Raw genomic sequence first — 25,542 nt, forward strand, 5'->3', positions numbered from 1 at the left:
ACTCTTATTAATAAAAGTATTAATATTGGAAGGCCATACAGTTTCCCATGTTCTACTCACACAGTAACCTCAATCTGACCCTCAGTTCATCTCATTTCTAAATCAAAGTAATAGTAACCATGTAAAATAAAAAGAAATAAGGATCGAAGTAACAGTTCACCATAGCACATTTTAGCCCTAATCTGTTAGATGTGCAATTGATTCCCTGTGTCCTTGCAGTTTCCATGTGTACACATGTAGGTGCAAGGTAAATAATTGAAGAAACTGATAAATCCCACATTCCATTGAACTGTAATGTTTTGCTTTCAGCAGAAATACTGCAGATATTCACTGGGTATCTGAAGGGAAAAAAAGTCCTTGTTAGTACAATCCATTATTTCATTTACAAGTTTAAAACATAAATAATTGATAGTAATAATGTAAGATGCAATGACCACAGAACCTAAATGTTCAGTTGATGTAAGATTGGATCTAGTTCCTAGAGAGCAAGCACCCTATAATGCTGGTAATGCCGTGACAGCACCTGTCTAGTTATACGGCCCAGACCGCAGAATCCTTTATAAATGCATTCTATGAACACCTTCAGGAATGCATGGATCATGCGATCCCAAATAAAACCAAGACCCAATCCTCCAAAGGCAGACGTCTTGACTGGTGGACCCCAGCCATAAACAAACTATACAATAGAAGGAGGAAGTTACTAAATGATAGAGCAAAATCCCAAAAAGGGAAGGCATCACTGATCAGTATTAGCAAAAAACTACGGGCACTCATAAAATTGTCTAAGGCCAGCTTCGAGAGAAAAATTGCACAGGACACTAAGGATACTCACAAGGCTTTCTTTAGTTATGTTAGGAACCTGGATGGGAATTCCCAGATATGCTCAGAATTAGTCCAAAATGACAAAAAATACACCGAACCCACAGACATTGCCAACATCCTAGCTGACAGGATCAGCAAACTTCCCCCTCCCCACCAAAGGGCAAATATCTATCCCAGCAGAGTGTTGCCCCTGACATCTCAGATGCTCAGGTAAGAGCCGCCCTCTCCAAAGCAAAAAACACAGCATCAATGGGACCAGACGGTGTCCCGGGCTGCATCCTACATGAACTCCAAGAAGAGCTAAACCCAAACATAAAACTACTGTTCAATCTCAGCCTTACTACAGGATATGTGCCCAAAGAATGGCGTACAGCAGCAGTGGTCCCTCTCCATAAAGGTGGTGCCTCAATGGATCCTGGAAACTATCGCCCCATAAGCCTGACTAGCTTGGTCTGCAAAGCTATGGAAAGGGTCATCATGGACCTCATAAATAAAGATATTGGGGACCTACAGACACTGGATCCTACCCAGTTTGGCTTTGTTAAGGGCAGATCCTGCCTCTTAAACCTGGCTGATTTCTTTGAAACAGTCACCAAGGCCATTGACGAGGGGAAGGTGGTCCACACAGCCTACCTGCACCTCGCAAAAGCCTTCGATACAATACCCCACTCGGGCATTATAGATAAGCTCACCAGCTTAAATATAAACCCGTATGTCACTAGATGGGTTGCAAACTGGCTCAAGGACAGAACCCACATGGTTAGAATTGCTGGAGCCATGTCAGACTCCAAACCAGTTACAAGTGGCATCCCACAAGGCTCAGTCCTGGGACCTCTCTTGTTCGGTATATATTTCTTGGAGGTACAGGCCAACACAGAAGGACTGTGGCAGACCAAGTTCGCAGATGACTGCAAACTGGGCGCCATAATCGACTCTCCAGCCGACACAAGCATTCTCCAAAAGGGCCTCACAGAAACAGACAACTGGTGCCAGAGCCATGGCCTCAAGCTAAATGCCAAAAAGTGTATAGTCATCCCCTTTGGCAAAAACAAAGTGCCCACAAATTACCACATAGGTGGTAATCCATTAAGTACAGAAGAAGTAATTAGGGACCTGGGGACCCAAGTTGATAGCAATTTCTCATTTGACAACCACGTGGCCAAAGTGGTTAGAAAAACATTTTATATAGCCCACCTAATCATGAAGGGATTCACATCTAGATCAGGGGAGATCATCGTGCCTCTTTACTCATCCCTCATCAGGCCCATAATTGAGTACAATGCTCCTTTTGGGATGTACCTTACCAGACACCTGCAGCAACTGGAAAGACCCCAAAAGTACCTCACCAAGAGGATCAAAGGGCTCAAACAGATGCCATATGCTGCCCGGTTAAAGAAACTCCAGCTCTACTCAGTGGCATACCGCCTGTTCAGAGGCGATCTGTGCCTGACATATAAAGCCATGTCCAACCCGAATTAATGGACATGCTGCAACTCAGAAAATCCAAATCCCATCGAGCTCGGCGCTTGAGAGACTTGAACCTCAGCACTGAAATAAATAGGACATGCTGGAGGGACAGATTCATAACCCAGAGGCTCCCTTCACTCTGGAATAAAATCCCAGTCCAGGTTAGGCAGAGTCCCTCATTGACTCTCTTCAAGAGGAATCTTGATGAGTGGATGGGAGATCGTAGGTTTACCCCGGGTATCACTTCTGTGTCACTGTTAGACAGAGGCACAGTATACTAACCTCGAAAAAGGGCATATCAAAATAAATTTAAAATGGGTGGCGAAAGCCAAACACATTCTGGCTTGGCTTATAAATGCCCTAGGGCAGATAGCCTAGTATGAACCTATGAACCTAAGAGCAGTGGTTATAGCTTTGCTTTGTGACTTTCATCTTGTAATCATCCTCAGTAAGTATCCTCTTCCTCAGCATATTTTTTTATATATTTAACTCCTTGAAGGTTTTAGTGATTTTATTGCTGTTGCAGTGCATTGTAGTCATACTGGTCTTGCGTAGATTTAACATCTTTATCCCTCTGTGGTATAACATCTTTATCCCTCTGTGGTCTGAACGGAAAGTTTGCAGCTGTAACTAAATCAAACTTTCCCTCGTTTCAGTCTACGGCTTAGTCTAAAAGCAAGGATGCTTTAGATGGATTCCTATGCGTACAATGAAAACGCATTTTGTCGAATGCGTTTTCGTCGGCACTTGTAGAGCAACAGGCAAAACAGCGAAGCGGCTGTTTAGCGAATTCTTTCCCTGGGAAAGAAGTCGCTTGACCGCTTCGTTGTTTTGCCATGTTCTGAAGTGTAGTGTGGTCCCTTGTCCGGTATAGCTCCCAAGCGTGATTGTGCAACAGTTACTGACCTTAGGGTTAGGGTGCGGGTTAAGGTAAGCGCATATGTATGAAAGTGTTTACCGTTTTATATTTTGTGTTAGATGTATGGTTGAGTTACATGTGTATGTGTTTTCAGCTGTTTACTTTTGTTTAGGGGGGGGGTAGAATTAGGGTTAAGGTAAGTGTATATGTGTTTGGAACTGTTTATGTAAATGTGCGAGAGTTACTGACCTTAGGGTTAGGGTGCGGGTTAAGGTAAGTGTATATGGTTTAAAATGTTTACTGTTTTTTTTTTCGTTAAATGTATGGTTGGGTTATGTGCATATGTGTATTTAGTTGTTTACTGGTTTTTTGGGGGGTAGAATTAGGATTAGGGTATGTGTGTATATGTTTGGAAGTGTTTAATGTTTTTTTTTTTCCGGGGGCTGGAACAGCGATTTCTTTCCCTAGGAAAGAATTCGCTGTTCTGTGGATTCGACATTTTCAGCTTTCGCTGAAAATGTGTCGATGAAACATCGTTCACTGTTTTTAGCATTCGATGTTGCAATATAAACCCGCTTTAGACATTTTGATAGAGGCCTTTGGGAATTTGCTGAGGCTGTATGTAGACTCTAAATGGCTAGATACATGCCAGTGTCTGCTGTACATATGTAGAATAAAACTGTTTGAAGCTTGCATCTTAGACACACAATGCCTTATCTATTTTATTTGTATTTATTAACCAGACTAGGGCACTGTTCCTACTGGACCATTTTCAGATCCTGTGTAGGAGTACAAACTTAGTAAACAAACACAAGTATTTGATACAATATATATCTTTTAATTAAGCTCTAATTTACTCCCAGTGTTTCACGTAGTAGTGTAACACTATCAGGAAGCCTATATGCATCAGTAAATAAAGTCATCAGGGCACACACAGTTTTCAAACTCAGAAAGTTGTGTGAATCCTGCTTGACTTTCACAAATGCAGAATTCTGAGCATAATTTTTCAGTGTAAACTAATGTTGTACAGACTTGGGAGTAGTAGCACATTTTGTAAAGCTACCCCTACACATTCAGATATTTTCTAAAGCAGGAAGAGGAAGATAGTGCAATCATCCTAGGGAACCTCACAGGATTCAGGATTGTGTACTTAAACTTTGGGTGAGAGGCACTCAGCCCTACCTCCATGGGTGAATAGGAGATGTTATGTAGTCCAATCTCGCCTACATTCTTAACTGTGGGTTCGGAGCCAAATATCGGCTCCGACTCGGCCAAACTTTTCTAGCTCGAAGTCTTTCCATTGGCTGGGCTAAGATGGTACCCCATGCTGCATTGCTCTATATCCCCAGATCTCATTTGCTGCTCGTGTAGCTCGGACATGGTCTCGCTGTTGGTTGTGGCTAAGTACCTTTTTTCTTCTTCTTCCTGAGAGAAGTTATTACAAACAAAAGCTATTTTAATAGCTATTCCTAGTTTGGTGTTATTTGTGAAAAAATTTTGGTGTGTGTGTGATTGTTTTTTGTGGTATCCCACTAGCTGTTCCAACGGGCTAGGCCTGTTTCAGTTAGAGGACCTAGACTGTCCCCTTGCTTCCCTGTTTTTTCTAACTTCTGGTCTAAAACCGTTTAAATTAGAGGTTTTAGTCTTAGTCCCCTTCATGTATGTTTTACTGTTGGTCTAAAACCATTTAAATTAGAGGTTTTAGTCTTAGTCCCCTTTGTGTGTGTGTGTATCAGAGGATTGTTTTTGTTAAAGTTGGCTAGTGGTAGTTTTCCTGCGCTCAGTGTGGTGTATTTGTGACTGTTTTTTGCCAGTCGGTTCAGTACCTGTGATCTTTGTCTTGGTGATTGTGGTATTTTCTTAAGATGTCTAAAGATTTGAATGAGCACAAGCCCTCGGGCTTTAAGAAATGCTCAAAGTGTGGCTATAAAATGTCCATTACCGATGGGCATTTAGTATGTGTTTATTGTCTGGGAGCAATCCATCTGCAGGAGTCTTGCATCTTCTGTCATGCATTCAGTCCTAGGGTACTTCAGGAAAGAAAGAATAAGTTAATTCTGAAGGGACTTTTGAAATCCTCGTTCGAAGAGGGTATGGAATCTGCTTCCAGCTCAAAACCTAGATCCACTAAATCAAAAAAGAGGTCTCCGGCTCCGTCAGTCTCCTCAGAGCCACCGGAGAAAGTAATTAAATTAGTTTCGACATCCTCGGCTCCACTGTCCTCGGGGCCGCAGGAAGTGTCTGTGATGATGGAACCTATTCGGAGCCGATTGCCCAGTATTAGGCAAGTATCAGCTGAGAGGAGATCTCGATTTCCCTCCCTATCCTCCAACTCTTCCAGGACACTATCGGATGTGGATGTTGATAGGGTGGTGCAGAGACTCCTTCAATCACCGGTTTTGGCTAAATTGTTCTCGGCTCCGTCCCAGTCGGCTCCGGAGCCCATCCTGCAACCTACTTCGATTCTTCCTCCTCCGAGCGCATCCCAGCCTTTGGAGCCGGAGTGCTAAGCTCTGTGTGATGTTTCCAAGTTGGTTCCGATGGCCCCTCCTGGCTTATCGGTGCCGACGTCAGCGCCGTCCACGGGATTCAGGACTCAGGATTCTTCGGTTGGGCCTGAGGGAGAGGCCTCGGGACAGTTTCTGGTTCCTAGTCTTCCTCTCGGTGCTTTGGCTCGGGGAACCCCGACTCCTGTCGTAGCCTCGGAAGCTGGTCGTTCTTTGGATTTGGGGGGGGCCAGCCTTTGAGGCCATGCGGAGTGCGCTGGCCAGATCATCAGGGACATCATGCGGTCGGTCATTCTGTCCCCTACCACTCCGGTGCGGGTCTCTGATCACCACCTATCTTTAAGGCAGCAGAGCCCCAAGGCCTCAGGGTACCCCCACGAGTGGTCCCCAAGTTTCTGAGGGCCCCGCAGAGTGTTTGCCTGAGGAGCCCCCTAGAAAGAAAACGTGCAAGTGGAAGCACATAGACTCCCAGGATGAGTCTCTCACCTCAGTTACTGACCTTGAGGAATCGGAGGGGTCCCCCAAGTCATCCTCTGAGGATGTTTCTTTCTCTGACATCCTAGTGATATTGAAACAATGAGGTGACTGGCCATCCAAAGCCCCCTCCGAGGAGGAGTCTGTCTTCCTGAAGGCCTTCGGTGCTCAGCCCTCTGCCTCCTGGGTGTCCCCACCCTTCGACGAGCTCCTGGATTTGATTTGTCAGAGGGTGTGGGAGAACCCTGATTCTGTGGAACCTGTCCCCAGGAGACCCAATAAATTTCTGTCTGCTCCCTTGGGTAAGGAATTTTTGTCCAAGGGGGAGTCCCTGTGGATGCCATGGTGGTGGCAGTGGCCACCCAGAAGGAATTAGCCATGACTTCTTCCTCTGTCCATCCTCCTAACAAGGAGTCTAGGACCATGGACCGGTACGGGAAGCGTACCCTCTCTTCAGCAACCTTTACCTTACGGTCGCTGAGCTACTTATCTCACTTTACACGGCTCCAGAGAGATCTCCTCAAGGAGCTTGGAGATACTCTCATGGGTAACGTGGCCCAGACGGTTAATGCCCAGATGTCTACCCTCAATTCCATCGTTAACTCCTCCATGAGGCTGATTTCATATGCAGCTGAGGGAGCGAGTAGGGCAGCAAGCTCAGAACTCGCCCTTAGGAGGCAGGCCTAGATGCGCCTTTGTCATTTCGTGGAGGCCTTCAAGTCTTCATTCACCGATGCCCCCTTTGATGGTTCCTTTTTGTTCGGAACCAAGGTGAAAGACACCCTCACCAGGTGCGAGCAGGAGGGAAAAACTCTGCCTGCTGTAGGGGTCCATTTTTCCTTCCCTCTAGGCCTTATCCCAAGGCCCAGAGGGGTGGAAAAATGTGGTTCAAAAAATCACAGAGGTTTTTTTCCCGGTGCACAAGGTGAACCCCCCTCCAGAGGCAGAGGAGCGGGAGGTTATTCAGGAGGACGTTGCCCTAGAGGCAGAGGAGGTCCTCGCAACTCGGGAGACCGCAATTCCTTTCGCGGTTCTCCCTACCATCCTGATGGGAGGCCCGACTGTGCGTTTCCGGAGCCAGTCGGGGGTCAAATATCGTTATAGCTGGAGGCCTGGCAAAACATCACCCAGGACCAATGGGTTTTACGAATAATTTCTGGAGGTTATATCATCCCCCTTTCGTCAGATCCCCCTCCAGTCAGGAAAATCCCGGACGTTCCACCCAGTCAAAGGGATTACGTGGCTTCAGAGGTCTCAAAGCTGCTAGAAAAAGGAGCCATCCAGCATGTCTCCTCAGACCAGATCGGATTAGGGACTTACTCAAGATTATTTTTTGGTGCCAAAAAGAACAGGGGACCCGAGACCCATATTGGATCTCAGCCGATTGAACAACCATGTACAAAAGTCCAAGTTCCGTATGGTCACATTGCAGCCAATTCTCCCATTATTGGGAAAAGAAGAATGGATGTGCTCCATCGACCTCAAGGATGCTTACTACCATATCAAAATGGACAGGGCATCCAGGAGTCACCTACGCTTCCGGCTGGGAGCCAGTCATTTTCAGTTTCGAGCCCTGCCCTTTAGTCTCACCACAGCCCCCAGGGTGTTCAGCAAATGTATGGCGGTGGTGACGGCTCACCTGAGACGTCAAGGATTCCAAGTGTTTCTTTATCTGGACGACTGGCTCCTCACTGCCACCACCAGGCATCTACTAATTCAGACCAGGGACGCCACCATCACTCTCTGTTAACAGTTGGGCATAACATCGAACTAGGAAAAATCTCCTTGTTGCCCTCACAGCATGTCATTTTTATAGGTGCAGAACTAGACACCGTTCAAATGCAGGCGTTTCTACCACAGGAAAGAATCAGAGCCTTACAGCAACAAGTTCCTGCCCTGCTCCCTCTGAGAAGAGCGAAGGCAAGATGGGTTCTCCAACTCCTGGGGACTATGGCTGCGACAATTATGTTAGTCCCTCTAGCAAGATTACACATGAGGATCCTTCAATGGCTCCTCTTTGCTCAGTGGTCTCTCCAAAGGCTTCCACTTTCTCACCCTATTTTACTCACGGACAGGTGCAAACAGGATCTCAGTTGGTGGCTTTGCACCAACAATCTGGACACGGGGAAATCCTTTGCTCCATCGCCCCCGATTGCCACGGTGACCACGGACGCCTCCCAGATTGGGGGGGCATTATCTAGGCAGGACAGCCCAAGGCACATGGCAAGAGCACGAGATACATTTGCATATTAACGTCCTGGAGATGAGAGCTGTGCTACTTGTGTTGCAGGCACTTCAGAGCTTTCTTCCTCTCGGGACTATTGCAGTCCACTCGGACAATATGTCAGTGGTGTTGTATCTGAACAAGCAGGGAGGAACCAAGTGCAGAGAGGCCATGCGAGTGTGGCAGTGGGCAGTGTCTTCCCAATGTTTTCTGGTGGCAATGCACATTCCGGGGAAGTCCAACGTGATCGCAGACAGGCTAAGCAGAGCTATTCTGATGCCTTACTAGTAGTCCCTGAACCGTCTAGTTGCTGAATGGATCTTCCGCAGATGGGGTCAGCCTTGCTGCGACCTTTTTGCCAGCCCACTCAATGCCAAATGCAACAGCTACTTCACGTTGATCCCCCCTCAGGGGGAGTCACCCAGGGATGCTCTAGTCCACGATTGGCCCTCTGGTGTGCTATATGCCTTTCCTCCGGTTCCCTTGCTGTCAAAAGTGATTCAGAAAGCGCAGTCCTTGGGAAGCAGAATGATTCTGATTGCCCCACACTTGCCTCGTCAGGTTTGGTTCCCTTTTCTCCATCCCTACGTCGTGGACGCGCCTTGTATTCTGGACCCACAACCAGATTTACTGATACACATGTCAGGGCAGCTCCATCCCTCTCTGCAGACCCTCCAGTTGACAGCCTGGCTACTCCACTTCCGTCATTAGTTAGGCTTCATCATTTTTCACCGGAGGTAGTTCATATTTTATCTTCCTCTCATAAGCCCTCTACTAGGAAGATTTATTCCAGCAAATGGAAGAGATTTTCAATCTGGGCTCATACCCAAGGGATTGACCCGTACACAGCTCCAATTGCTTCTGTTTTGGAGTTCTTGTCTATGCTTTTTCGTCAGGGCTCAGCATCCGCCACCATAAAGGTCCAATTGGCGGCGATTTCTAACTTTCATGTTGCTAATGAGCCTAGCCTGATGGCTCACAGACTCTGTAAGGCTTTCCTGAAGGGCACTCTGTTACTCCGTCCTCCTGTTTTGGAGCCTATCATGCCTTGGGATTTCAACTTTGTTCTACAGGCTCTTACTTCACCACCCTTTGAACCTGCAGCTACTTGTGATTTAAAATTCTTGACCTGGAAGACTGTCTTTTTAGTAGCCATCACATCAGCCAGACACGTTTCAGAGATTCAAGCTCTTTCTATAAAACCCCCATACTTGATTTTTCATAAGGACAGGGTTTCTCTCAGACTGAACCCTTCCTTTCATCCCAAAGTGGTGTCTGTCACTAATCTTAATCAATCTATTGAGTTGCCAGTGTTTTTTCCCCAGTTATCAAACAAGGCAGAATTTAAATTTCATCAATTGGATGTACACAGACAATTACGTTTTTATCTGCACAGAACCAAAGATCTCAGAAAATCTGATCAGTTGTTTGTTTCCTTTTCAGAAAACAGAATTGGGTCTCCTGTCTCCAAAATCACTCTGTCCAGGTGGATATCCAGTTGCATCCCTTTCGTTTATTCTTCAGGGGGTAAAGATCTACTGTTCCCGGTCAAGGCTCACTCTACTCGATCTGTATCTACATCTGCAGCCTATCAGGCCAGATTGTCTATGGATGATATTTGTGCTGCGGCTACTTGGGCATCTCCTCACACTTTTGTTACTCATTACAAGTTGGACGTGGTATCTAGGGGCAGGTCTTCCTTTGGTTCCACAGTGCTCAGGAGTATTTTCCAATGAGCCTCCCAGGATTTAGGTGCTGGGGACGCTGTCCCACGGGCAAGAATGTAGGCGAGATTGGACTACATAACATCAAGAAGTTATGTACTCACCATAACATTCGATGTATGTAGTCCATCTCGCCTCACATTCTTACTTACCCCCCCCCACCTTCCCCTTTCTGGAGGATCTGGAGGTTAGGACTGGTTTTCAGAGCTCCCTTCACTCTTGGTTTGTTCTTCCTTTCCTTGTGTGTTGTTTTGCATGGAGTATGACTGTTGGTGTTCACAGCAAACTAGATCTGGGGATATAGAGCAATGCAGCATGGGATACCATCTTACCCCAGCCAATGGAAAGACTTTGAGCTAGAAAAGTTTGGCCGAGTCTGAGCCGATATTCGGCTCCAAACCCATGGGTAAGAATGTGAGATGAGATGGACTACATACATCGAACGTTATGGTGAGTACATAACTTCTAGTTTTGTCTTCCTGCTGTCTCAGCTCTCACTCCATGTGCTAGCTAGCTTGACTTATATCTACCCTGACTCCACATCCACTCACTTAAGAACCTTCACTGCATATTGGCATTTCCTGTCTCAGGCCTTGCCTATTTAAATGTGGGTCTTCTCTTTTTACCTCCTTGCTGCACACTCTTGCCATAAATTCCTTCTGCACTAGTTTTTCTATCCCCTTTGTTTATTGTATCTTATTTGCAAGTTTTTCACTCCCCCCCAAAGTATGACTGCACGTATATAGTTAGACAATATGTTTCTTTGTTTTATGGTATATAGTAAACCTTTCCATAGATTTTATTTTTTACCGGATGCTTATCTGATTTGGTTGAAAGTCAGAAATTGGGGATTGTAGCTATAAGCACAGATCACAACACAGATGCCAGGAACATTAATGCAAATTGCTAACATTGCGACCTCCATAGGCAGAGGTACTCTGTTTTTTTTTTCACTTAGTGCAAAGTGTGAAAATCCCAGAAATGGACCCCTATAGAAAGTTTGCTTAGCTTAAATATACCGAAGTAGAAATACTTACAGGGAATACTCACGTGTTAATGCTGTAAATAGTATTGATTATTTTTGTTTTATTTTGTTTGCAGGGCACTCACTTTATACAGCTCTGCTGTCAACGTAATATCCCCCTAATATTTTTGCAGAACATCACTGGTAAGTGCAGTGTTCTCCATGCTTTTCTGTAGGTAATTTACAAGTGAAAAGTTATATCTTTTTTTTCTTATTTTTTTGTTAACAGATTTTGCAGTTATGCTAATAGAATTATGAAGTATTTTCTCAGACCACATTTCTTCCCTTGATAAGTAAATAAATGCAGTATTGGAAGACTCAAAGTTCACGTGTAGTAAAACCTCATTGAAGCCAATGACAGTAATGCCAGATTTGATAGTGATTATTTTGAATCTTGCACGCAGTTAATTATGATTTAAGATCAATGAGATGGATTCCCTTTTTCAAGTACAGTACAGATATCATCAGAGATAATTCACAAATATATAGAGAAAATGACTAGTGTTTATTGTGCTAGTGTATTTTTTGCACACATTACTCTGCACATTACTCTCAGTTAGTGTCCCACCTATTGAGTGTTTTGCTTAGTTCTAGCAATGCACTTTCTTCATTGTAAATGCTTTATTCTCATCCAGTTGTCAGCTACTTCCTGTTTTTAATCCTTGGCTCATTTTTTTCCATGTTCCACTTTTTCTGTTATTTTTTTTTCTGCCAGTACCATGTTTCTGCCCCCCAAATTTATGTCTTGCTTCATTTTACATGTACTAATTCATTCTCCAATACTCATGTTATTTCATATTTGTGCGGGCAGCCAGGACCTATTCTACTACTCAATCACTGCAATACACACAAAACACACAAATATATGTATATGTATACACACACAGGCACACACACTCCACATGCATATACCTACAGGCAGTTTGATGGATCATCAGCTCATCTTTGGCATGTTTTGGAAATATGGGATGAAACCTGAACACCGAACAGAAATCCCTGGGGACAAAGGGAGGACCTGCAGGCTGTGAAGGGAAGCATCACAGCCAGGATTCATACTGGTTACATAATCACTGTGAAACAGCATTGTTAATTTCTGCATAATTGTTACATACTTGCAGCTTATCTCATTCATATGCTTATGGACAGACTTAACTGTTAGTTGTTGAGCCTTGTCTATCTCTAGCCTTTGCATAATTAAGTCTTCCATAAATATTTCCACATTTCTGTGCTTTATACAAATGTTCATGAAATTTCCAGAATATCTGTAAAATCTTGTTAGGATCTCTGTTTATTTTTCTTGTTATAAGTTCACTTTGTTTGGTAACAACCCTTTCAACATTCTCTTGCCTAAGTCATTGTGTTAAAAGTTTGTGTGCTGTGGAGTTGTTATGAAAAAGTTGTTGCTTAACTGCAATTTTAATAAACTCATGCATATTGTCTGATTCTCCCTTATTTTCTCTTTAGCACTCTGTGTTTGCTCCTCCTCTTGTTCTGTGAGATTGCCCATAATCTAATACTTTAATCATTGTCAGCCACTCTTAAGTAATTTCTGTTATTTATTAACCATATCTCTTTCTCTTTATTTCCACCCTGTTTTTAAAATCTGTTTTCATTTTATCCCAGTCGCTAGCTGTAACTTCTGAATATATTTCTATCTTCCCTAGTAACTCCTGAATAATTTTCACAACCCAGTCCTTTCTTTTTAACAGGTAGGTGGGAAAGCACCAGTGTCTTATTTTTACTTCATTACCTTGATTTTTTATCTTATTTTTTTTTTATTGGTGCATGATCAGAAATAGCTGTTGGATATGTGGCAAAGCTTTCAAATAAATGTACATGTTCGTGTGAAATATCATTTCTCACTAATCTAGCCCAGTTATTGTATCTTGAGGAATAATGTGTAAATTCTGTGAGTTCTTACTACTGAATTCACATCTTCCATACCAATTAGTTTCATAAATTTATTCAGAAATCTACCCTCTTTTGTTGTATTGTCCTTTCTAGGTCCCCCTGATACAGCCTCACTATTGCAAATTAAATTCTAGTCCCCACCTATAAATATTCCCTGCTGAAAGCCAATTTATTCTTCCAAAATTGTTTTAAGCTTCATAATAACAGTTTTCAATGGAGAATAAATGCATACCATTTCAATCCTCCTCCCTTGGCAGTAACCCTTACTGCCATAAATCTATAATTTTTGTTTTTTTATTTCCTCATCTGTCACTTTTGGAGCCCCTTTAGCAATGGTCTGCTTGTGTGCACCATGTTCTTAGACTTGTCAAAGGCATTTCATACTGTCTTACACCAGCAACTATTCTTTCAACTCTTCTCAATAGAACTTTCACAAATCTCCTTGTCATGGTTACTTAGTTATCTGTCTGTAAGGCAACAAACCTACTCATCATTTCAACCAGTAGGTGTTCATGGGTTCATAGGTGTGTACTAACCTAATGGCCCTGGAGGCTTTACAAGCCTAGCCCATAGAAGTGCCCTGGCATAGTGCCGCCCCATCTTTAGTTCCCAGTGTCTCTCAAGTAGAGCCATTGGAGTGAACTTTCTATTTCCCATCCACTCATCAAAATTTCTGTTGAAGAGGGCTAGTGAGTTGCTCTGCTTGACATGTATGGGAAGTCTAATCCAGAGCATGGGCAGTCTCTGGGTTATGAACCTGTCCCTCCAGCATGTTCTGTTGATTGTGGTAATGAGGATGAGGTCTCCAGAGCGTATGGTGTGGAGGGATTGGGATTTCTTTAGATGTAGCATTTCTGACAGAGCTGGGCCAGACATGGTTTTGTCAGTCAAGCAGAGATTGCCTCTTAATAGACAATATGAGACAGAGAATAGCTGGAGTTTTTTGAGTCTGTCCATGTAGGACATGTGTTTAAGGCTTAGGATCCTCTTTGTGAAGTACTTTTGTGGCCTCTGCAGCTGTTGCAGGTGTCCAGTGAGGTACATGCCAAATGGGCCATTATACTCTATGACTGGTCTAATAAGGGAAGAGTAGAGAGAAACAATGACTCTTTCTTCCTGGATGCAAAACCGTTGGTAATGAGATGTGCCACATAGAAGGACTTTCTGACTACAGTGGCAGTGTGGTGGTCGAAGGAGAAGTTACTGTCAACCTGTGACCTCAGATCTCTTATAATGCCTGCAGCATTCAGTGGGCTCCCATTGATGTGGTAATTAGTGGGAACTGAGTTTTCCCCAAAGGGGATGACGACGCATTTTTTGGCATTAAGCTTAAGGCCATGGTTTTGACACCAGTCACTGGTCTCAGTGAGGCCTTTCTGTAGGATGTCTGCATCACTTGGGGAGTTAATAATGACTCCCAGCTTGCAGTCATCTGCACATTTTGTCAGCTAGAGTCTATCCGTGTTGGCCTAGACTTCTGAGAAGTAGATGCCAAACAGGAGAGGACACAGGACTGATCCCTGTGGGACTCCACTCATGACAGGTCGGCAGTCTGACTTGAGTCCGCCACTTTTACACTGTGTGTTCTGTCAGTGAGCCAATTTGCAACCCACCTAACAATATGGGGTTGATGCCTAGTTTGGTGAGTTTATCAATAATTCCTGAGTGAGGAATGGTATCAAAGGCTTTGGCCAGATCGAGGTAGGCTATATGAACTGCCTTACCTTCATCCACCGCTCTGGTGACTGACTCAAAGAAATCAACCAGGTTGAGCAGTCATGATCTAACTTTCACAAAACCAAATTGCATGGGATCTAGAGTTTGAAGATTCCCTATATCCTTGTTAATCAGGTCCATGATGATGTGCTCCATAGCCTTACATATCAGACTCATCAAGCTAATGGGGCGATAACTTCCAGGGTCTGTAGTCACTCCTCCTTTATGGAGAGGGATGACTGTAACAGTGTGCCATTCAGTAGGGTCAAAGCCTGAGGTGAGGCTGTGAGAGAACAGAGCACACAGATGTGGTGCCAGTTCACTTTGTAATTCATGTAGAACACAGACAGAGATATTGTCGGGTCCCATTGAAGCTGTATTCTTGGGCATAGACAATGCAGCTTTAACCTGTGCTGCAGTAATACAGGGTGCCTGGTATTCTTCCGGTATTGAGATTGGTCCTTTGGGGGGATAAAGTTGGCACTGAACTTGTCTGCCAGTATGTTGGCAATATCTGTTGGTTCATTATAGGAGGTACCATTGTGGGAGTAACTCAGAGCAAATCTGGGTATTGCCATGGAGATTCTTGATGTAACTAAAGAAGGCTTTGTGGTTGTTTTTAGTGTCTTCAGCAGTTCTGCCTTCGTAGCTGGCTTTGGAGGTTTTGATGAGGGAGTTCAACTTTTTGTTGAGGCTAATAAGGGAATGTTTCCAGTCTTGGGACTTCACCTTTTTCTGCAACAGTTTCTTCCTTCTGTTTTAGAGTTTATTAATGGCAGATGACCACCAGACTGTCTTCCTTTTTTGGAAGAGAGTGTTTTGGTTCTTAGGGCTCTGTCTTGAGTCCTCTCCTATTTAATATATTTATTAATAACCTCCACACCTCCCCTCATCATACTAGTTTAGTTGAGTATGCAAATGACTCAACATTAATATGTGCAGCCTTAACAACAAATAAGCTCCAAACATTACCTAAAAGTCTTTCTTCTCTGTAAAAACCTGGCTGAAATAATCAAAACTCCTACTCAACTCTAAGAAAACTAAATTAATGCTTTTTACCTCAAAAAGATGCCAAAATCAAAAGCAATCTTTCACCATAAAGTCAGCAAATAATAATGTCTCTGAAACTGTAACTCACAGTAAACTTGTAGACATTATAACAGATGACAATCTCAAATATGACCAGCATATACTGCATACCATTAAATCTACAAATCAAAAACTAGGCTCCCTTTACAAAAGTAATTGATTTCTTACAGATACTGCAAGAAAAACTCTACCAATTTTTTTATATGCTGCTTCCACCCTAACAACCTTAAACAATACTCAAACAAATAAAACTTGCCTCCTGCTACAATAAAATAGCTAAATTTGCAACCAGTCTCTCTCATAGAACCCACCATTGTCATACCTTAAAGCAATTAAACTGGTTGCACAACTACCTAACATATTCACACAGCACACAAACTCATTCATCATCCAGAAAATTGCTTTGCAGTAAAAAAAAACTGCTTAGTGCCCTACTGTCCAGCAAAGGACCTACGTTATAGTAACAAGTTCTTGCTACTCACAGATAAGTGAAATAGTGTTACAGGAGATGCATTGCTAAACTCTGTAATAGTATCCCCACACAAATAAAACTTTCTGACAAACTCAGTAGTTTCAAACCACTGTGTAAACAGCAAATTAACCAATCTTGGCCCTTCACATTCTCATCACCAGGTTAAGACTTTGTGCTCACCGCACAGTACTCTCCAAGTACTCTCATTAACAGAATACTCTCAACCTTTCACTGAAATGCCAAAACAATTTTTATACATAACTGCTGTCTGTTAAAACCACAAAATTGCATGTAAGCTTTCTGTAAAATCTTAGAATGTATAATTGTAACTACTGTAGGTGTATAAAGGTAAATAGAAATGTAGCTACTCTGTGTTTAACTGGAACTAAGTATAATGCAGTGTAAACAAATGTAGTTTTTCTCCCAGGACCTCCGCTAAAAATGGGCATTACCCAGTTGGACATTCCTAGTGAACAAAGAAAATTAAATGATTTAGTATAATTACTCCCTTTATCTGCTCTTGATATTCTGTTGACTAGCCATTATTAAATCTTCTCTTTTTCAAATTCACATGCTCATTTCTTTCCAAATGCATCTCCTGCAGCATTGCTGTTTGCACTCCCTATTTCTTAATACAATTCAATGCTCTCTCCTTTTTATTTATACCTGTAAGACCATTCACATTCCATGATAATATGGGTAGCGTAGCCATCATGATAAAAAGCTATTGTTCCCATTTATTAAATATGACAGTTTTTTTTTTGAATGTGTATTTTCATCTTTTGTGTTACATGCATATTCTAATGTTTGGCAAACTAATGTTTTGTTCCTTTTCATCTCCATTTAAACCTATATCTCATTTTCATGACTTTTTTAATGAAAACCCTCAAACAAAAAAATAAATAAATAAGCACTCCATTTCCATATTAATGTGGAGCAAACACACAAAACTATGTACATATTCAAAACATAAAGTTTAACCCTCCAGAATGGAACAGTCTCCCCAATTCAACAGCTACACCTACAGGTATTATCTAACCTAAAATTAAGGTTACCCATGCCAAAGCGTATGCTGCAGCCTGTGCTCCGACTTACACTGATTGATGTCTGCTCTTTTCTTGTCTGTCCTCCCCTCCCATATATGAAAAACAGCTTATATGCTTTCAGAATACATTAACTTTTAGTGCCAAGAAAAAGTTCACTGGCTATCTTTAAATAAAAGTAAATTCTACACTGTTTTATTAAATGCGTTAAAGTATTAAGGTTACTAGAGAGGTTGTTACTGAAAAATGAATTATCAATGTGCTGCTTACTGTTCTGGAACCGAAGTCTTCTTAAGACACTAAGGTCTTGCTGGCTGGATTCTACTTAAATCAAAGTCTAGTTATAACTGCATTCACAGTCTGTTGCCCACAGAAACTTGCAGAATATACACTGATGCAGCACCAAACTCTGTCACTTTTATAACAAACCACACAGACTAGCATTGCAGCTTTAGTTACACTGTACCACTTTTTACTTCTCATTCAGCATAAATGATGTGAGAGGTGTGACATACACAAATACCTCAGAACAAAAGTGTTCCTATACAAATACCTCTGACAATGTTATCTGCTATAGTCTCTTTATAGTGGTTTTGCATCCTGTTTTTCTCCTTGGTATTCTATTTTGGTGTTTGTATGAAGACATCTGTTTGCTGGTGTTATCAGAAAAATATGTTTTCATCCTATAGAGAAATAATGCTGGTATTGTCTTTTAAGGAAACATCTTGTGCAAATGCTGACTTGATGAAAGCATATCCATTCAAACTTCCTTGCTTAACAGTGTGATATGATAGAAATATGTACGGATTGTTTTCCTGTTGTTCATTTTTTAAGGAAGCAGGTTATCTTTCTTACTGACAATGTGAAATGCATACATCCTGTTTTTTACATTCTTGCTAAGTCTGTAAGAAGTCAGCTTTCTTGCTGACAGTGTGAAATGCATACATTCTTGCTGATTCTGTAGGAAAACATGTCCATTAAGCAAATTCCTTATTTTTCAAGCCACAGTGATTTAGTATGGATGCTAATCACATATTGCTAAACTCCATTTCTACATTTAAGCAAGCTTTATTTTATACCTTATTTATTTTGCATATTTGTAGCAGAATTCATTTCAGTCTTTTATTCACTGTTAAATACACTCTTAACAGTTACCTCTTATTTACTTCCCATAATTTCAAACTTATTTTTTTCACTGAACTGTTGCCATTGTACCTTTAAATGTTGCATTTTTTTCAGCTGCTTGTGACTTCCAGGATGGTTGCACATTGAATAACAGCTTCATTTCTTAATTTCTGCTCTCCCAGTGTGAAAACAGAAAGAGAGAGCCAGTGAACTTATTTTTTAGGTAAAATTTCACTAATTGGCTAGTAAGTGCACTGCCTGGATGCCAGCAAAAAACGAAGTTCCAAGAACCTGAAAGAAACTCAGCCACAAAAAGTAAGGAAAAAAACATTGAATGGAAAGTATTCTGCAGTTGTTCAGTGCAAGCTCCAGCTTTGGTGCAAGACATGACTCCCAGTAACCTAGAGAAAAAAATAAGTCAAATGTACTCAGAGCTGAATAAAATAAACTAAGGACTGATGGAGTATATCAACTCACGTGAAGATATGTTAGACAAAATCCAAAATGCGCTCTCTCTGTCTGTGAGAAAGTCCTTTAAATTGATAATACATCCTGCTGACTCATTTTAGATTACATCAGTCTTAACAATTCTTTGGTTTCCCAAGCTAACAGAAACTCTACATTTACATTTCTTAGTAAGCTTGCATCTGGTCAGGAAACCACAGCAATTAAAGACATTATATATGTAAAAATCTAGCAGTTAACTCTGGTCTCAAAAGAATAGAAAGAATCTGCTGGTTCAGACACCAGGGATGCGATCCCTGAGATCAAACAGTCATAAAATGCTTGATTTATCAGCTTTCTTACAGCAGAGTGCACTGTTGTTATATTTTTGCAGTTCAACATCCAATACAGTCTTCTCACATTTAAGAGAACAAGCCTATGGCTTTCATTAATATTTACAAAGACATAGAATTATCAACAAAATTCTGTCTAGCTAGGCTGGCAGCCTTCACATATCTTCACAACTCAAATAACAAAAAACTGGATAAAATAGAAGATATTTTAAAAATATATTCAGATGAGGTGATAAAGCTGCTAAAAAAGAGACATTTCAAAAAATAATAGAATTAGTGGACAGAGCATACGGGGAACATTTGAGGTTTTCTGCTGTACCAGAGAAGCTGGAAGGAACAGACTGTATTAATTTTATGAAAGCACAAATAAACAACTGGACTGGTATTCAACAGCAGAAGTTGTTAATTGAAAGGGCACTTCTTGTATATACTCCAAACCTGGCCATGAGAAAGCAACCTAGACCTTTAATAGTAAAATGCAATCTTACCAGCAGAAGGAGTTGATTCTGACAAAACTGTAGGAGAAGGACAAAGTTCTAAAAGTGGAAGGCAGTAGTGTGTTTGTGGAAAATGATTACTCACTGTACACCAGGCATAAGAGGTGTACATTTATTCCACTAATCAAGGAATGTTGAGAAGCAGGCATGAGATTCAAATGGATGCATTCAGCATTTTCTTTCCTGGAGGGACAAAATCATTTTTTGATTCAGAGCATGCTAAGGAGGATATACAGAAGTTTGTCCATCAAAAAGTGAGCTGTGAAACAGAAGGATATTCTGCTTCTTGACCTTCTGGTAGTAAAGACCACAGAGAGACTTTGCCAGTGAAACCTTTTCCAGTGTTTCAACAGAAAATGCTTCAGAGAGAGAAAAATGCACAAGAGCTAACCAGAAGAAAAAGAAGTTATGTACTCAAGATAACATTCCATCTGAGTTGTTCTTCATTTGTCTTCAACCTGTGGGTTCCCGGATCTAGCATGGATCTGACTCGGCTGCATATCCAGCATTTGATCCGAGCTCAAAGCTCCTCCCCTACCCATAATGCCCCTGTCTTCTTCCTACCTTCAGATAGAGTTTGTTGTCCTACTAACTTCTTCACCCAACCCAACACTTTATCACAAACTAGACATCTGCATAAGCAAAAGGAAGAGAGTAAGAGGCATGCAGGAGGTGACCACATCCTCTACTCGTCAAACCACCACACAGTCTATGAAAGGCAGGGGGAACGAGGGAGGGACGGTTGAAGACAAGTGAACAACAACTCAGATGCAATGTTATGGTGAGTACATAACTTCTTTATCCGAAGTTGTTGTCTTCGCTTAGTCTTCAACCTGTGGGACAAAGTCCCCAGCTACTAAACTCCTGGAAGGCCGTCATGGAAGGATATTCTGGAGCATGGCAGAGCCAAAGGATGTCCTGTTCCTGGATATGATGTCCAACTTATAATTCAAGATGAAGGTATGAGATGAGGCCCAAGTAGCCGCAGAGCAGATATCATCTAATGAAACTCTGGACCAAAAGGCCACTGAAGTAGGCATAGATCTGGTGTAATGTGCCTTCACATGACCTGGCAGGGATATATCCCTAGCAGAAAACGTCCGAATAATACACTGGGAAGTCCAACGGGCAATAATGACCTTAGACACTCGTTTCCCTAAAAAGGGTTTAGAGTAGGAAATGAAGAGGTGGTCAGACTTGCGAAAAGCTTTAGTACTGTGCAGGTAGAAATGTAACTGTCTGTGCACATTCAATAAATGCAATTTGTATTCTCCCTTGTTTTGAAAGTTTGGGAAGAAGAATGGTAGATTAATCACCTGATTAATGTTGGACTCCGAAGCTACCTTAGGAAGAAAGGATGGATTAGTATGCAAGGACACCCTGTTCTTATGAAAAATTTTATAAGGGGGCTTGACCGACAATGCCTGAAGTTCTGAAACTCTCTTGGCAGAAGTAATAGCAACCAAGAAAGCCATCTTCCAGGACAAAAATTGTAGATCCACAGAGGCTGCGGGTGCAAAGGGGGGCGAAACTAAAGCCTGTAGAACTAACATAAGATCCCACAGTGGCATTAGGTCTTTCACCAGGGGCTGAAGAATAAAAGTGTCTTTGAGGAAGGCCTTGCAAAGCTTTGAAGATGCTAAGGAAGCCATATTATCACCCACATGAAAATTAGAAATTGCAGCCAGTTGGACCTTGGCCATAGAAAAACTAGCACCTTGCTGAAAGATCCCAGCTAAAAATTCCAAAACCACGGAAACTGGGGCAGTGAAGAGATCTAGGGCATGCTGCGAAGCCCAGATTGAAAAACATCTCCATTTGCTCGAGTACACCTTTCTGGTGGAAGACTTAGCCACCACCAGTATCCCTCTAACAGATGAAGATAGGTCGTGAGTCCTGACTATCAGGGGAACTGGAGTAGGTAGCAATGAGCTTCAGACTGTCCAGGTCTGGATGGGGAATCCCTGAGTGATGGTGGAGCCACCATATGAGACCACAGAGAGGGAAACCAGACTTGGCGAGGTCAGAATGGTGCCATGAGGATAACTAGGCTCCCAGCCTGTGAGCTTTCTGAAGGGATTTTGGTATTAAGGGAAGAGGAGGATAAGCATACAGAAGACCGGGGGGGGGAGGGGCAACCATGAATCAGAGTGTCTCTGGGGACTTCCCCTGGCCGGGGTTCAGAGCTAAAAACTCGCTGCATTTCACATTGGAAGGAGAGGCGAAGAGATCGCAGTAAGGCTAACTCCACTTGCAAAAGAGATGTTCTGCTACTGAAGGACTCTGAGACTACTCGTAAGGCATCAGAATGGACCTGCTGAGCCTGTCCGCTAGAATGTTGGACCTCCCTGCAATGTGTTGCACCAGAAAATGGCCAGTGGAGATTTCCCACTCCCACACTCGTATGGCTTTCCAACATAGGGGATAAGACCTGGTTCCGTCCTGCTTGTTGATGTACCAGACCACAGACATATTGCCCGTCTGGATAGCAATCATTCCTGGGCGAAGATGGGTATGGAGAGCCTCCAGTGCTAGAAGCACTGCCCTCACCTCAAGGATGTTGATATGCAATCTGGTCTTGTAGGGGGACCACGTGCCTTGGACAGTCCTTCCTGAGCAGTGCCCCCCCCCCAGCAGGAAGGCATCTGTAGTCACCGTGGCCATGGGGAAAGTTGAAAGAAAGAACTTCAGAACGAACTGGCTCCCCACTTAAGCACCATGTTCAATAATAGCCTCTCATCAGGCTTTGTGCCCACTGAATGGCACACAGCAAGTTATCCCACTCCACAAAGGGGGAACCACCACTGATCCCGGGAACTATCGACCTATTAGCCTGACGAGCCTGGTCTCCAAGGCCATGGAACTTATCATCATGGAACTCATAAACAAAGACATTGGTAACCTCCAAACTCTGGATCCCACCCAGTTCGGGTTTGTGAAAGGCAGATCATGCCTCCTGAACCTGATCGACTTCTTTGAGGCAATCACCAAAGCCGTGGATGAGGGTAAGGTGGTTCACACAGCCTATCTTGACCTCGCCAAGGCTTTCAACACCATCCCCCATTCTGGAATTATAGCTAAACTCACTAAACTAGGTATAAATCCCTACATCACAAGATGGGTTGCCAACTGGCTCACTGACAGAACCCACACTGTGAAAGTTGCAGACTCCAAATCTGACCTCAAGGCAATGACAAGTGGAGTGCCACAGTGTTCCGTCCTGGGACCTCTCCTGTTTGGTATCTACTTCTCTGAAGTACAGGCTAACACAGAAGGCCTCTGGCTGACGAAGTTCGCTGATGACTGCAAATTAGGAGCCATAGTCAAGTCCCCAAATGATGTGGACATCCTACAGAAGGGCCTCACTGAGACAGATGCCTGGTTCAGAGCCATGGCCTCAAGCTCAATGCCAAAAAGTGCAGTGTCATCCCCTTTGGTAAAAACTTTGTACCCATGAACTACCACATAGGCAGCAATATATTTAACACCGAATGTGTGATAAGAGACCTTGGGACCCAGGTGGACAGTAATCTCTCCTTTGATAGTCACATCGCCACAGTAGTCAGGAAGTCCTTCTACGTGGCACACCTCATCATAAAAGGGTTCTCATCCAGGAAAAAAGAGGTCATTGTTCCCCTCTACTAGTCACTTATTAAACCCATTATAGAGTACAACGCCCCTTTTGGAATGTACCTCACAAGACATATGCAGCAGCTGGAAAGGCCACAGAAGTACCTCACAAAGAGGATTACTGGCCTCAAACAAATGCCCTACACTGACCGCCTCAAAAAACTCTAGCTTTATTCCGTAGCATATCGCCTACTCCGAGGTGATTTCTGCCTAACATATAAAGCTATGTCAAACCCAGAGCTGTTGGACATGCTACACCTAAAGAAATCCCAATCCCTCCAAGCTGCACGCTCTAGGGACCTAAACCTTGTCACCACAACAGACAGGACATGCTGGAAGGATAGATTCCTGTCCCAGAGACTTCCTATACTCTGGAACAAGCTACCCATCTGTGTCAAGCAAAGTTCTTCATTAGCACTCTTCAAGAAAAATCGTAATGTGTGGATGGGAAATAGGAAATACACCCCGGGGATCACTTCTGTGTCTCTGCTGGACAGTGGCACAGGAAAATAACTTTCTTGGGTGGCGTGAGCTATGGTACCTTGCTGGCCAGGCTTACGTAGGCCCTTGGGCCGATAGCCTAATACCTACCTATGAACCTATGAAAGGAATCACCCTGAACAAGGTCCAAGGAATGAATCCACCACAGAAAAGAGTCCCTGCACACTTGAGATATTCGAACAGGGTGAGTCAACAGGCGATCTAACATGGACCATTGGATCGCAAGGGTCCACTGAAGAACCCGCATGTAAAAATGCACCATAGGGAAGAGATTGATCAAGGCCGCCATGGGCCCCAATGTCTTTAATACCATTTCCCCTGTCAGTGACTGAGTTTGGAGAATGCAAATAACATGTAGCTTCAGAGACTGTATCCTGTCTGGAGTAAGAAAAGCTTTGGTTTGAATTATAAGAGATCTGGGGATCCAGGTAGATAGTAATCTCTCCTTTGACAATCATATTGCAAAGTAGTTAGGAAATCCTTCTTTGTGGCCCATCTAATTACTAAAGTGTTCGCATCTAGAAATAAAGAGGTTATAGTGCCCCTCTACTCGTCACCCATCATAAAGTACAATGCCCCATTTGGGATGTACCTCAGAAGACACTTCCAACAGCTGGAAAGACCACAAAAGTACCTCACCAGGAGGATTACTGGCCTCAAACATATGTCCTATGCAGCCCGACTGGAAAAACTCCAGCTGTACTCAGTCGCATATCGCTTACTCAAAGGTGATCTCTGTCTGACTTACAAAGCCATGTCCAACTCAGAATTGATGGACATGCTCCACCTAAAGAAATCCAAGTCACTGCGAGCCACTCGCTCTAGTGAGCTAAACCTCGCCACAACAATAAATAGAACATGCTGGAGGGATAGAGTCCTGTCACAGAGACTCCCCATGCTTTGGAACAAAATTCCTAACTACATTAGGCAGAGCCCCTCACTAACACTCTTCAAGAGAAACCTTGACGAGTGGATGGGTAACAGAAAATACACCCCTAGGATCACTTCATTGGCTCTTCTTGACAGAGGCTCAGTTAATTAATCAGTGGGGCTGCGAAAGCTGACACACACTGGCTAGGCTTATAAATGCCCTCGGGCAGATAGCCTAGTACCTACCTATGAACCTGTGAACCTAATTGTGTCCAGCCGAGCCCCAATGAAGTCTAATGTTTGGACAATATTTGGCATGGAAGATATGAATTCAGTGGTAGTAGTTATGGAGTAAATGTATATATTATTCCTGAAGATAGGGATAATATATAAATTTACAGGAACGTGTGCATTTAATTGAAAGTTTTGATACTCATCCAATAACTGTCAGATACTGTACCAATAATAGCTAAAATAAAAACAGAGAGTAACGAAATAAAAATGAGATACTGGTGCTTTCACATCTATCTGTTCAAAATAGAGGAATTTAAGGAATGGGTAGTGGAAATTATTTGGGAATTTTTAGAGAAGACAGAAATTTCTTCTGAAAATGTAGCTAGGTAGTGGGATAAAATTAAAGCGGAGTTATAGAGTGGAAATAACAGAAAGAGAGGTATGGTTAAGAAGCAACAAGAATTATTTAGAGGGACTGACACATGTTAAAGTTTTACAGAATAGGGGGAGTCTCAGTACAAAAGGAGGAGCAATTGCAGAATGCTAAGCAGAAAAT

General features: G+C 42.8%; 1 protein-coding gene across 1 annotated transcript in view; it reads left to right on the plus strand.

The window, feature by feature from the left end:
• The window catches only part of MCCC2 (methylcrotonyl-CoA carboxylase subunit 2), a 1,233,028-nt gene that overhangs the window by 782,171 nt on the left and 425,315 nt on the right, over positions 1–25,542 (plus strand). The window contains exon 12 of the mRNA XM_044064435.1: positions 11,179–11,245. Within this exon, the coding sequence (XP_043920370.1) occupies positions 11,179–11,245 (67 nt within the window). The remainder of the gene's footprint in view (positions 1–11,178; positions 11,246–25,542) is intronic.

The sequence above is a fragment of the Protopterus annectens genome, chromosome 2.part2, assembly GCF_019279795.1.
Source record: "Protopterus annectens isolate FY-2018-M chromosome 2.part2, PAN1.0, whole genome shotgun sequence".
Taxonomy (NCBI): domain Eukaryota; kingdom Metazoa; phylum Chordata; order Ceratodontiformes; family Protopteridae; genus Protopterus; species Protopterus annectens.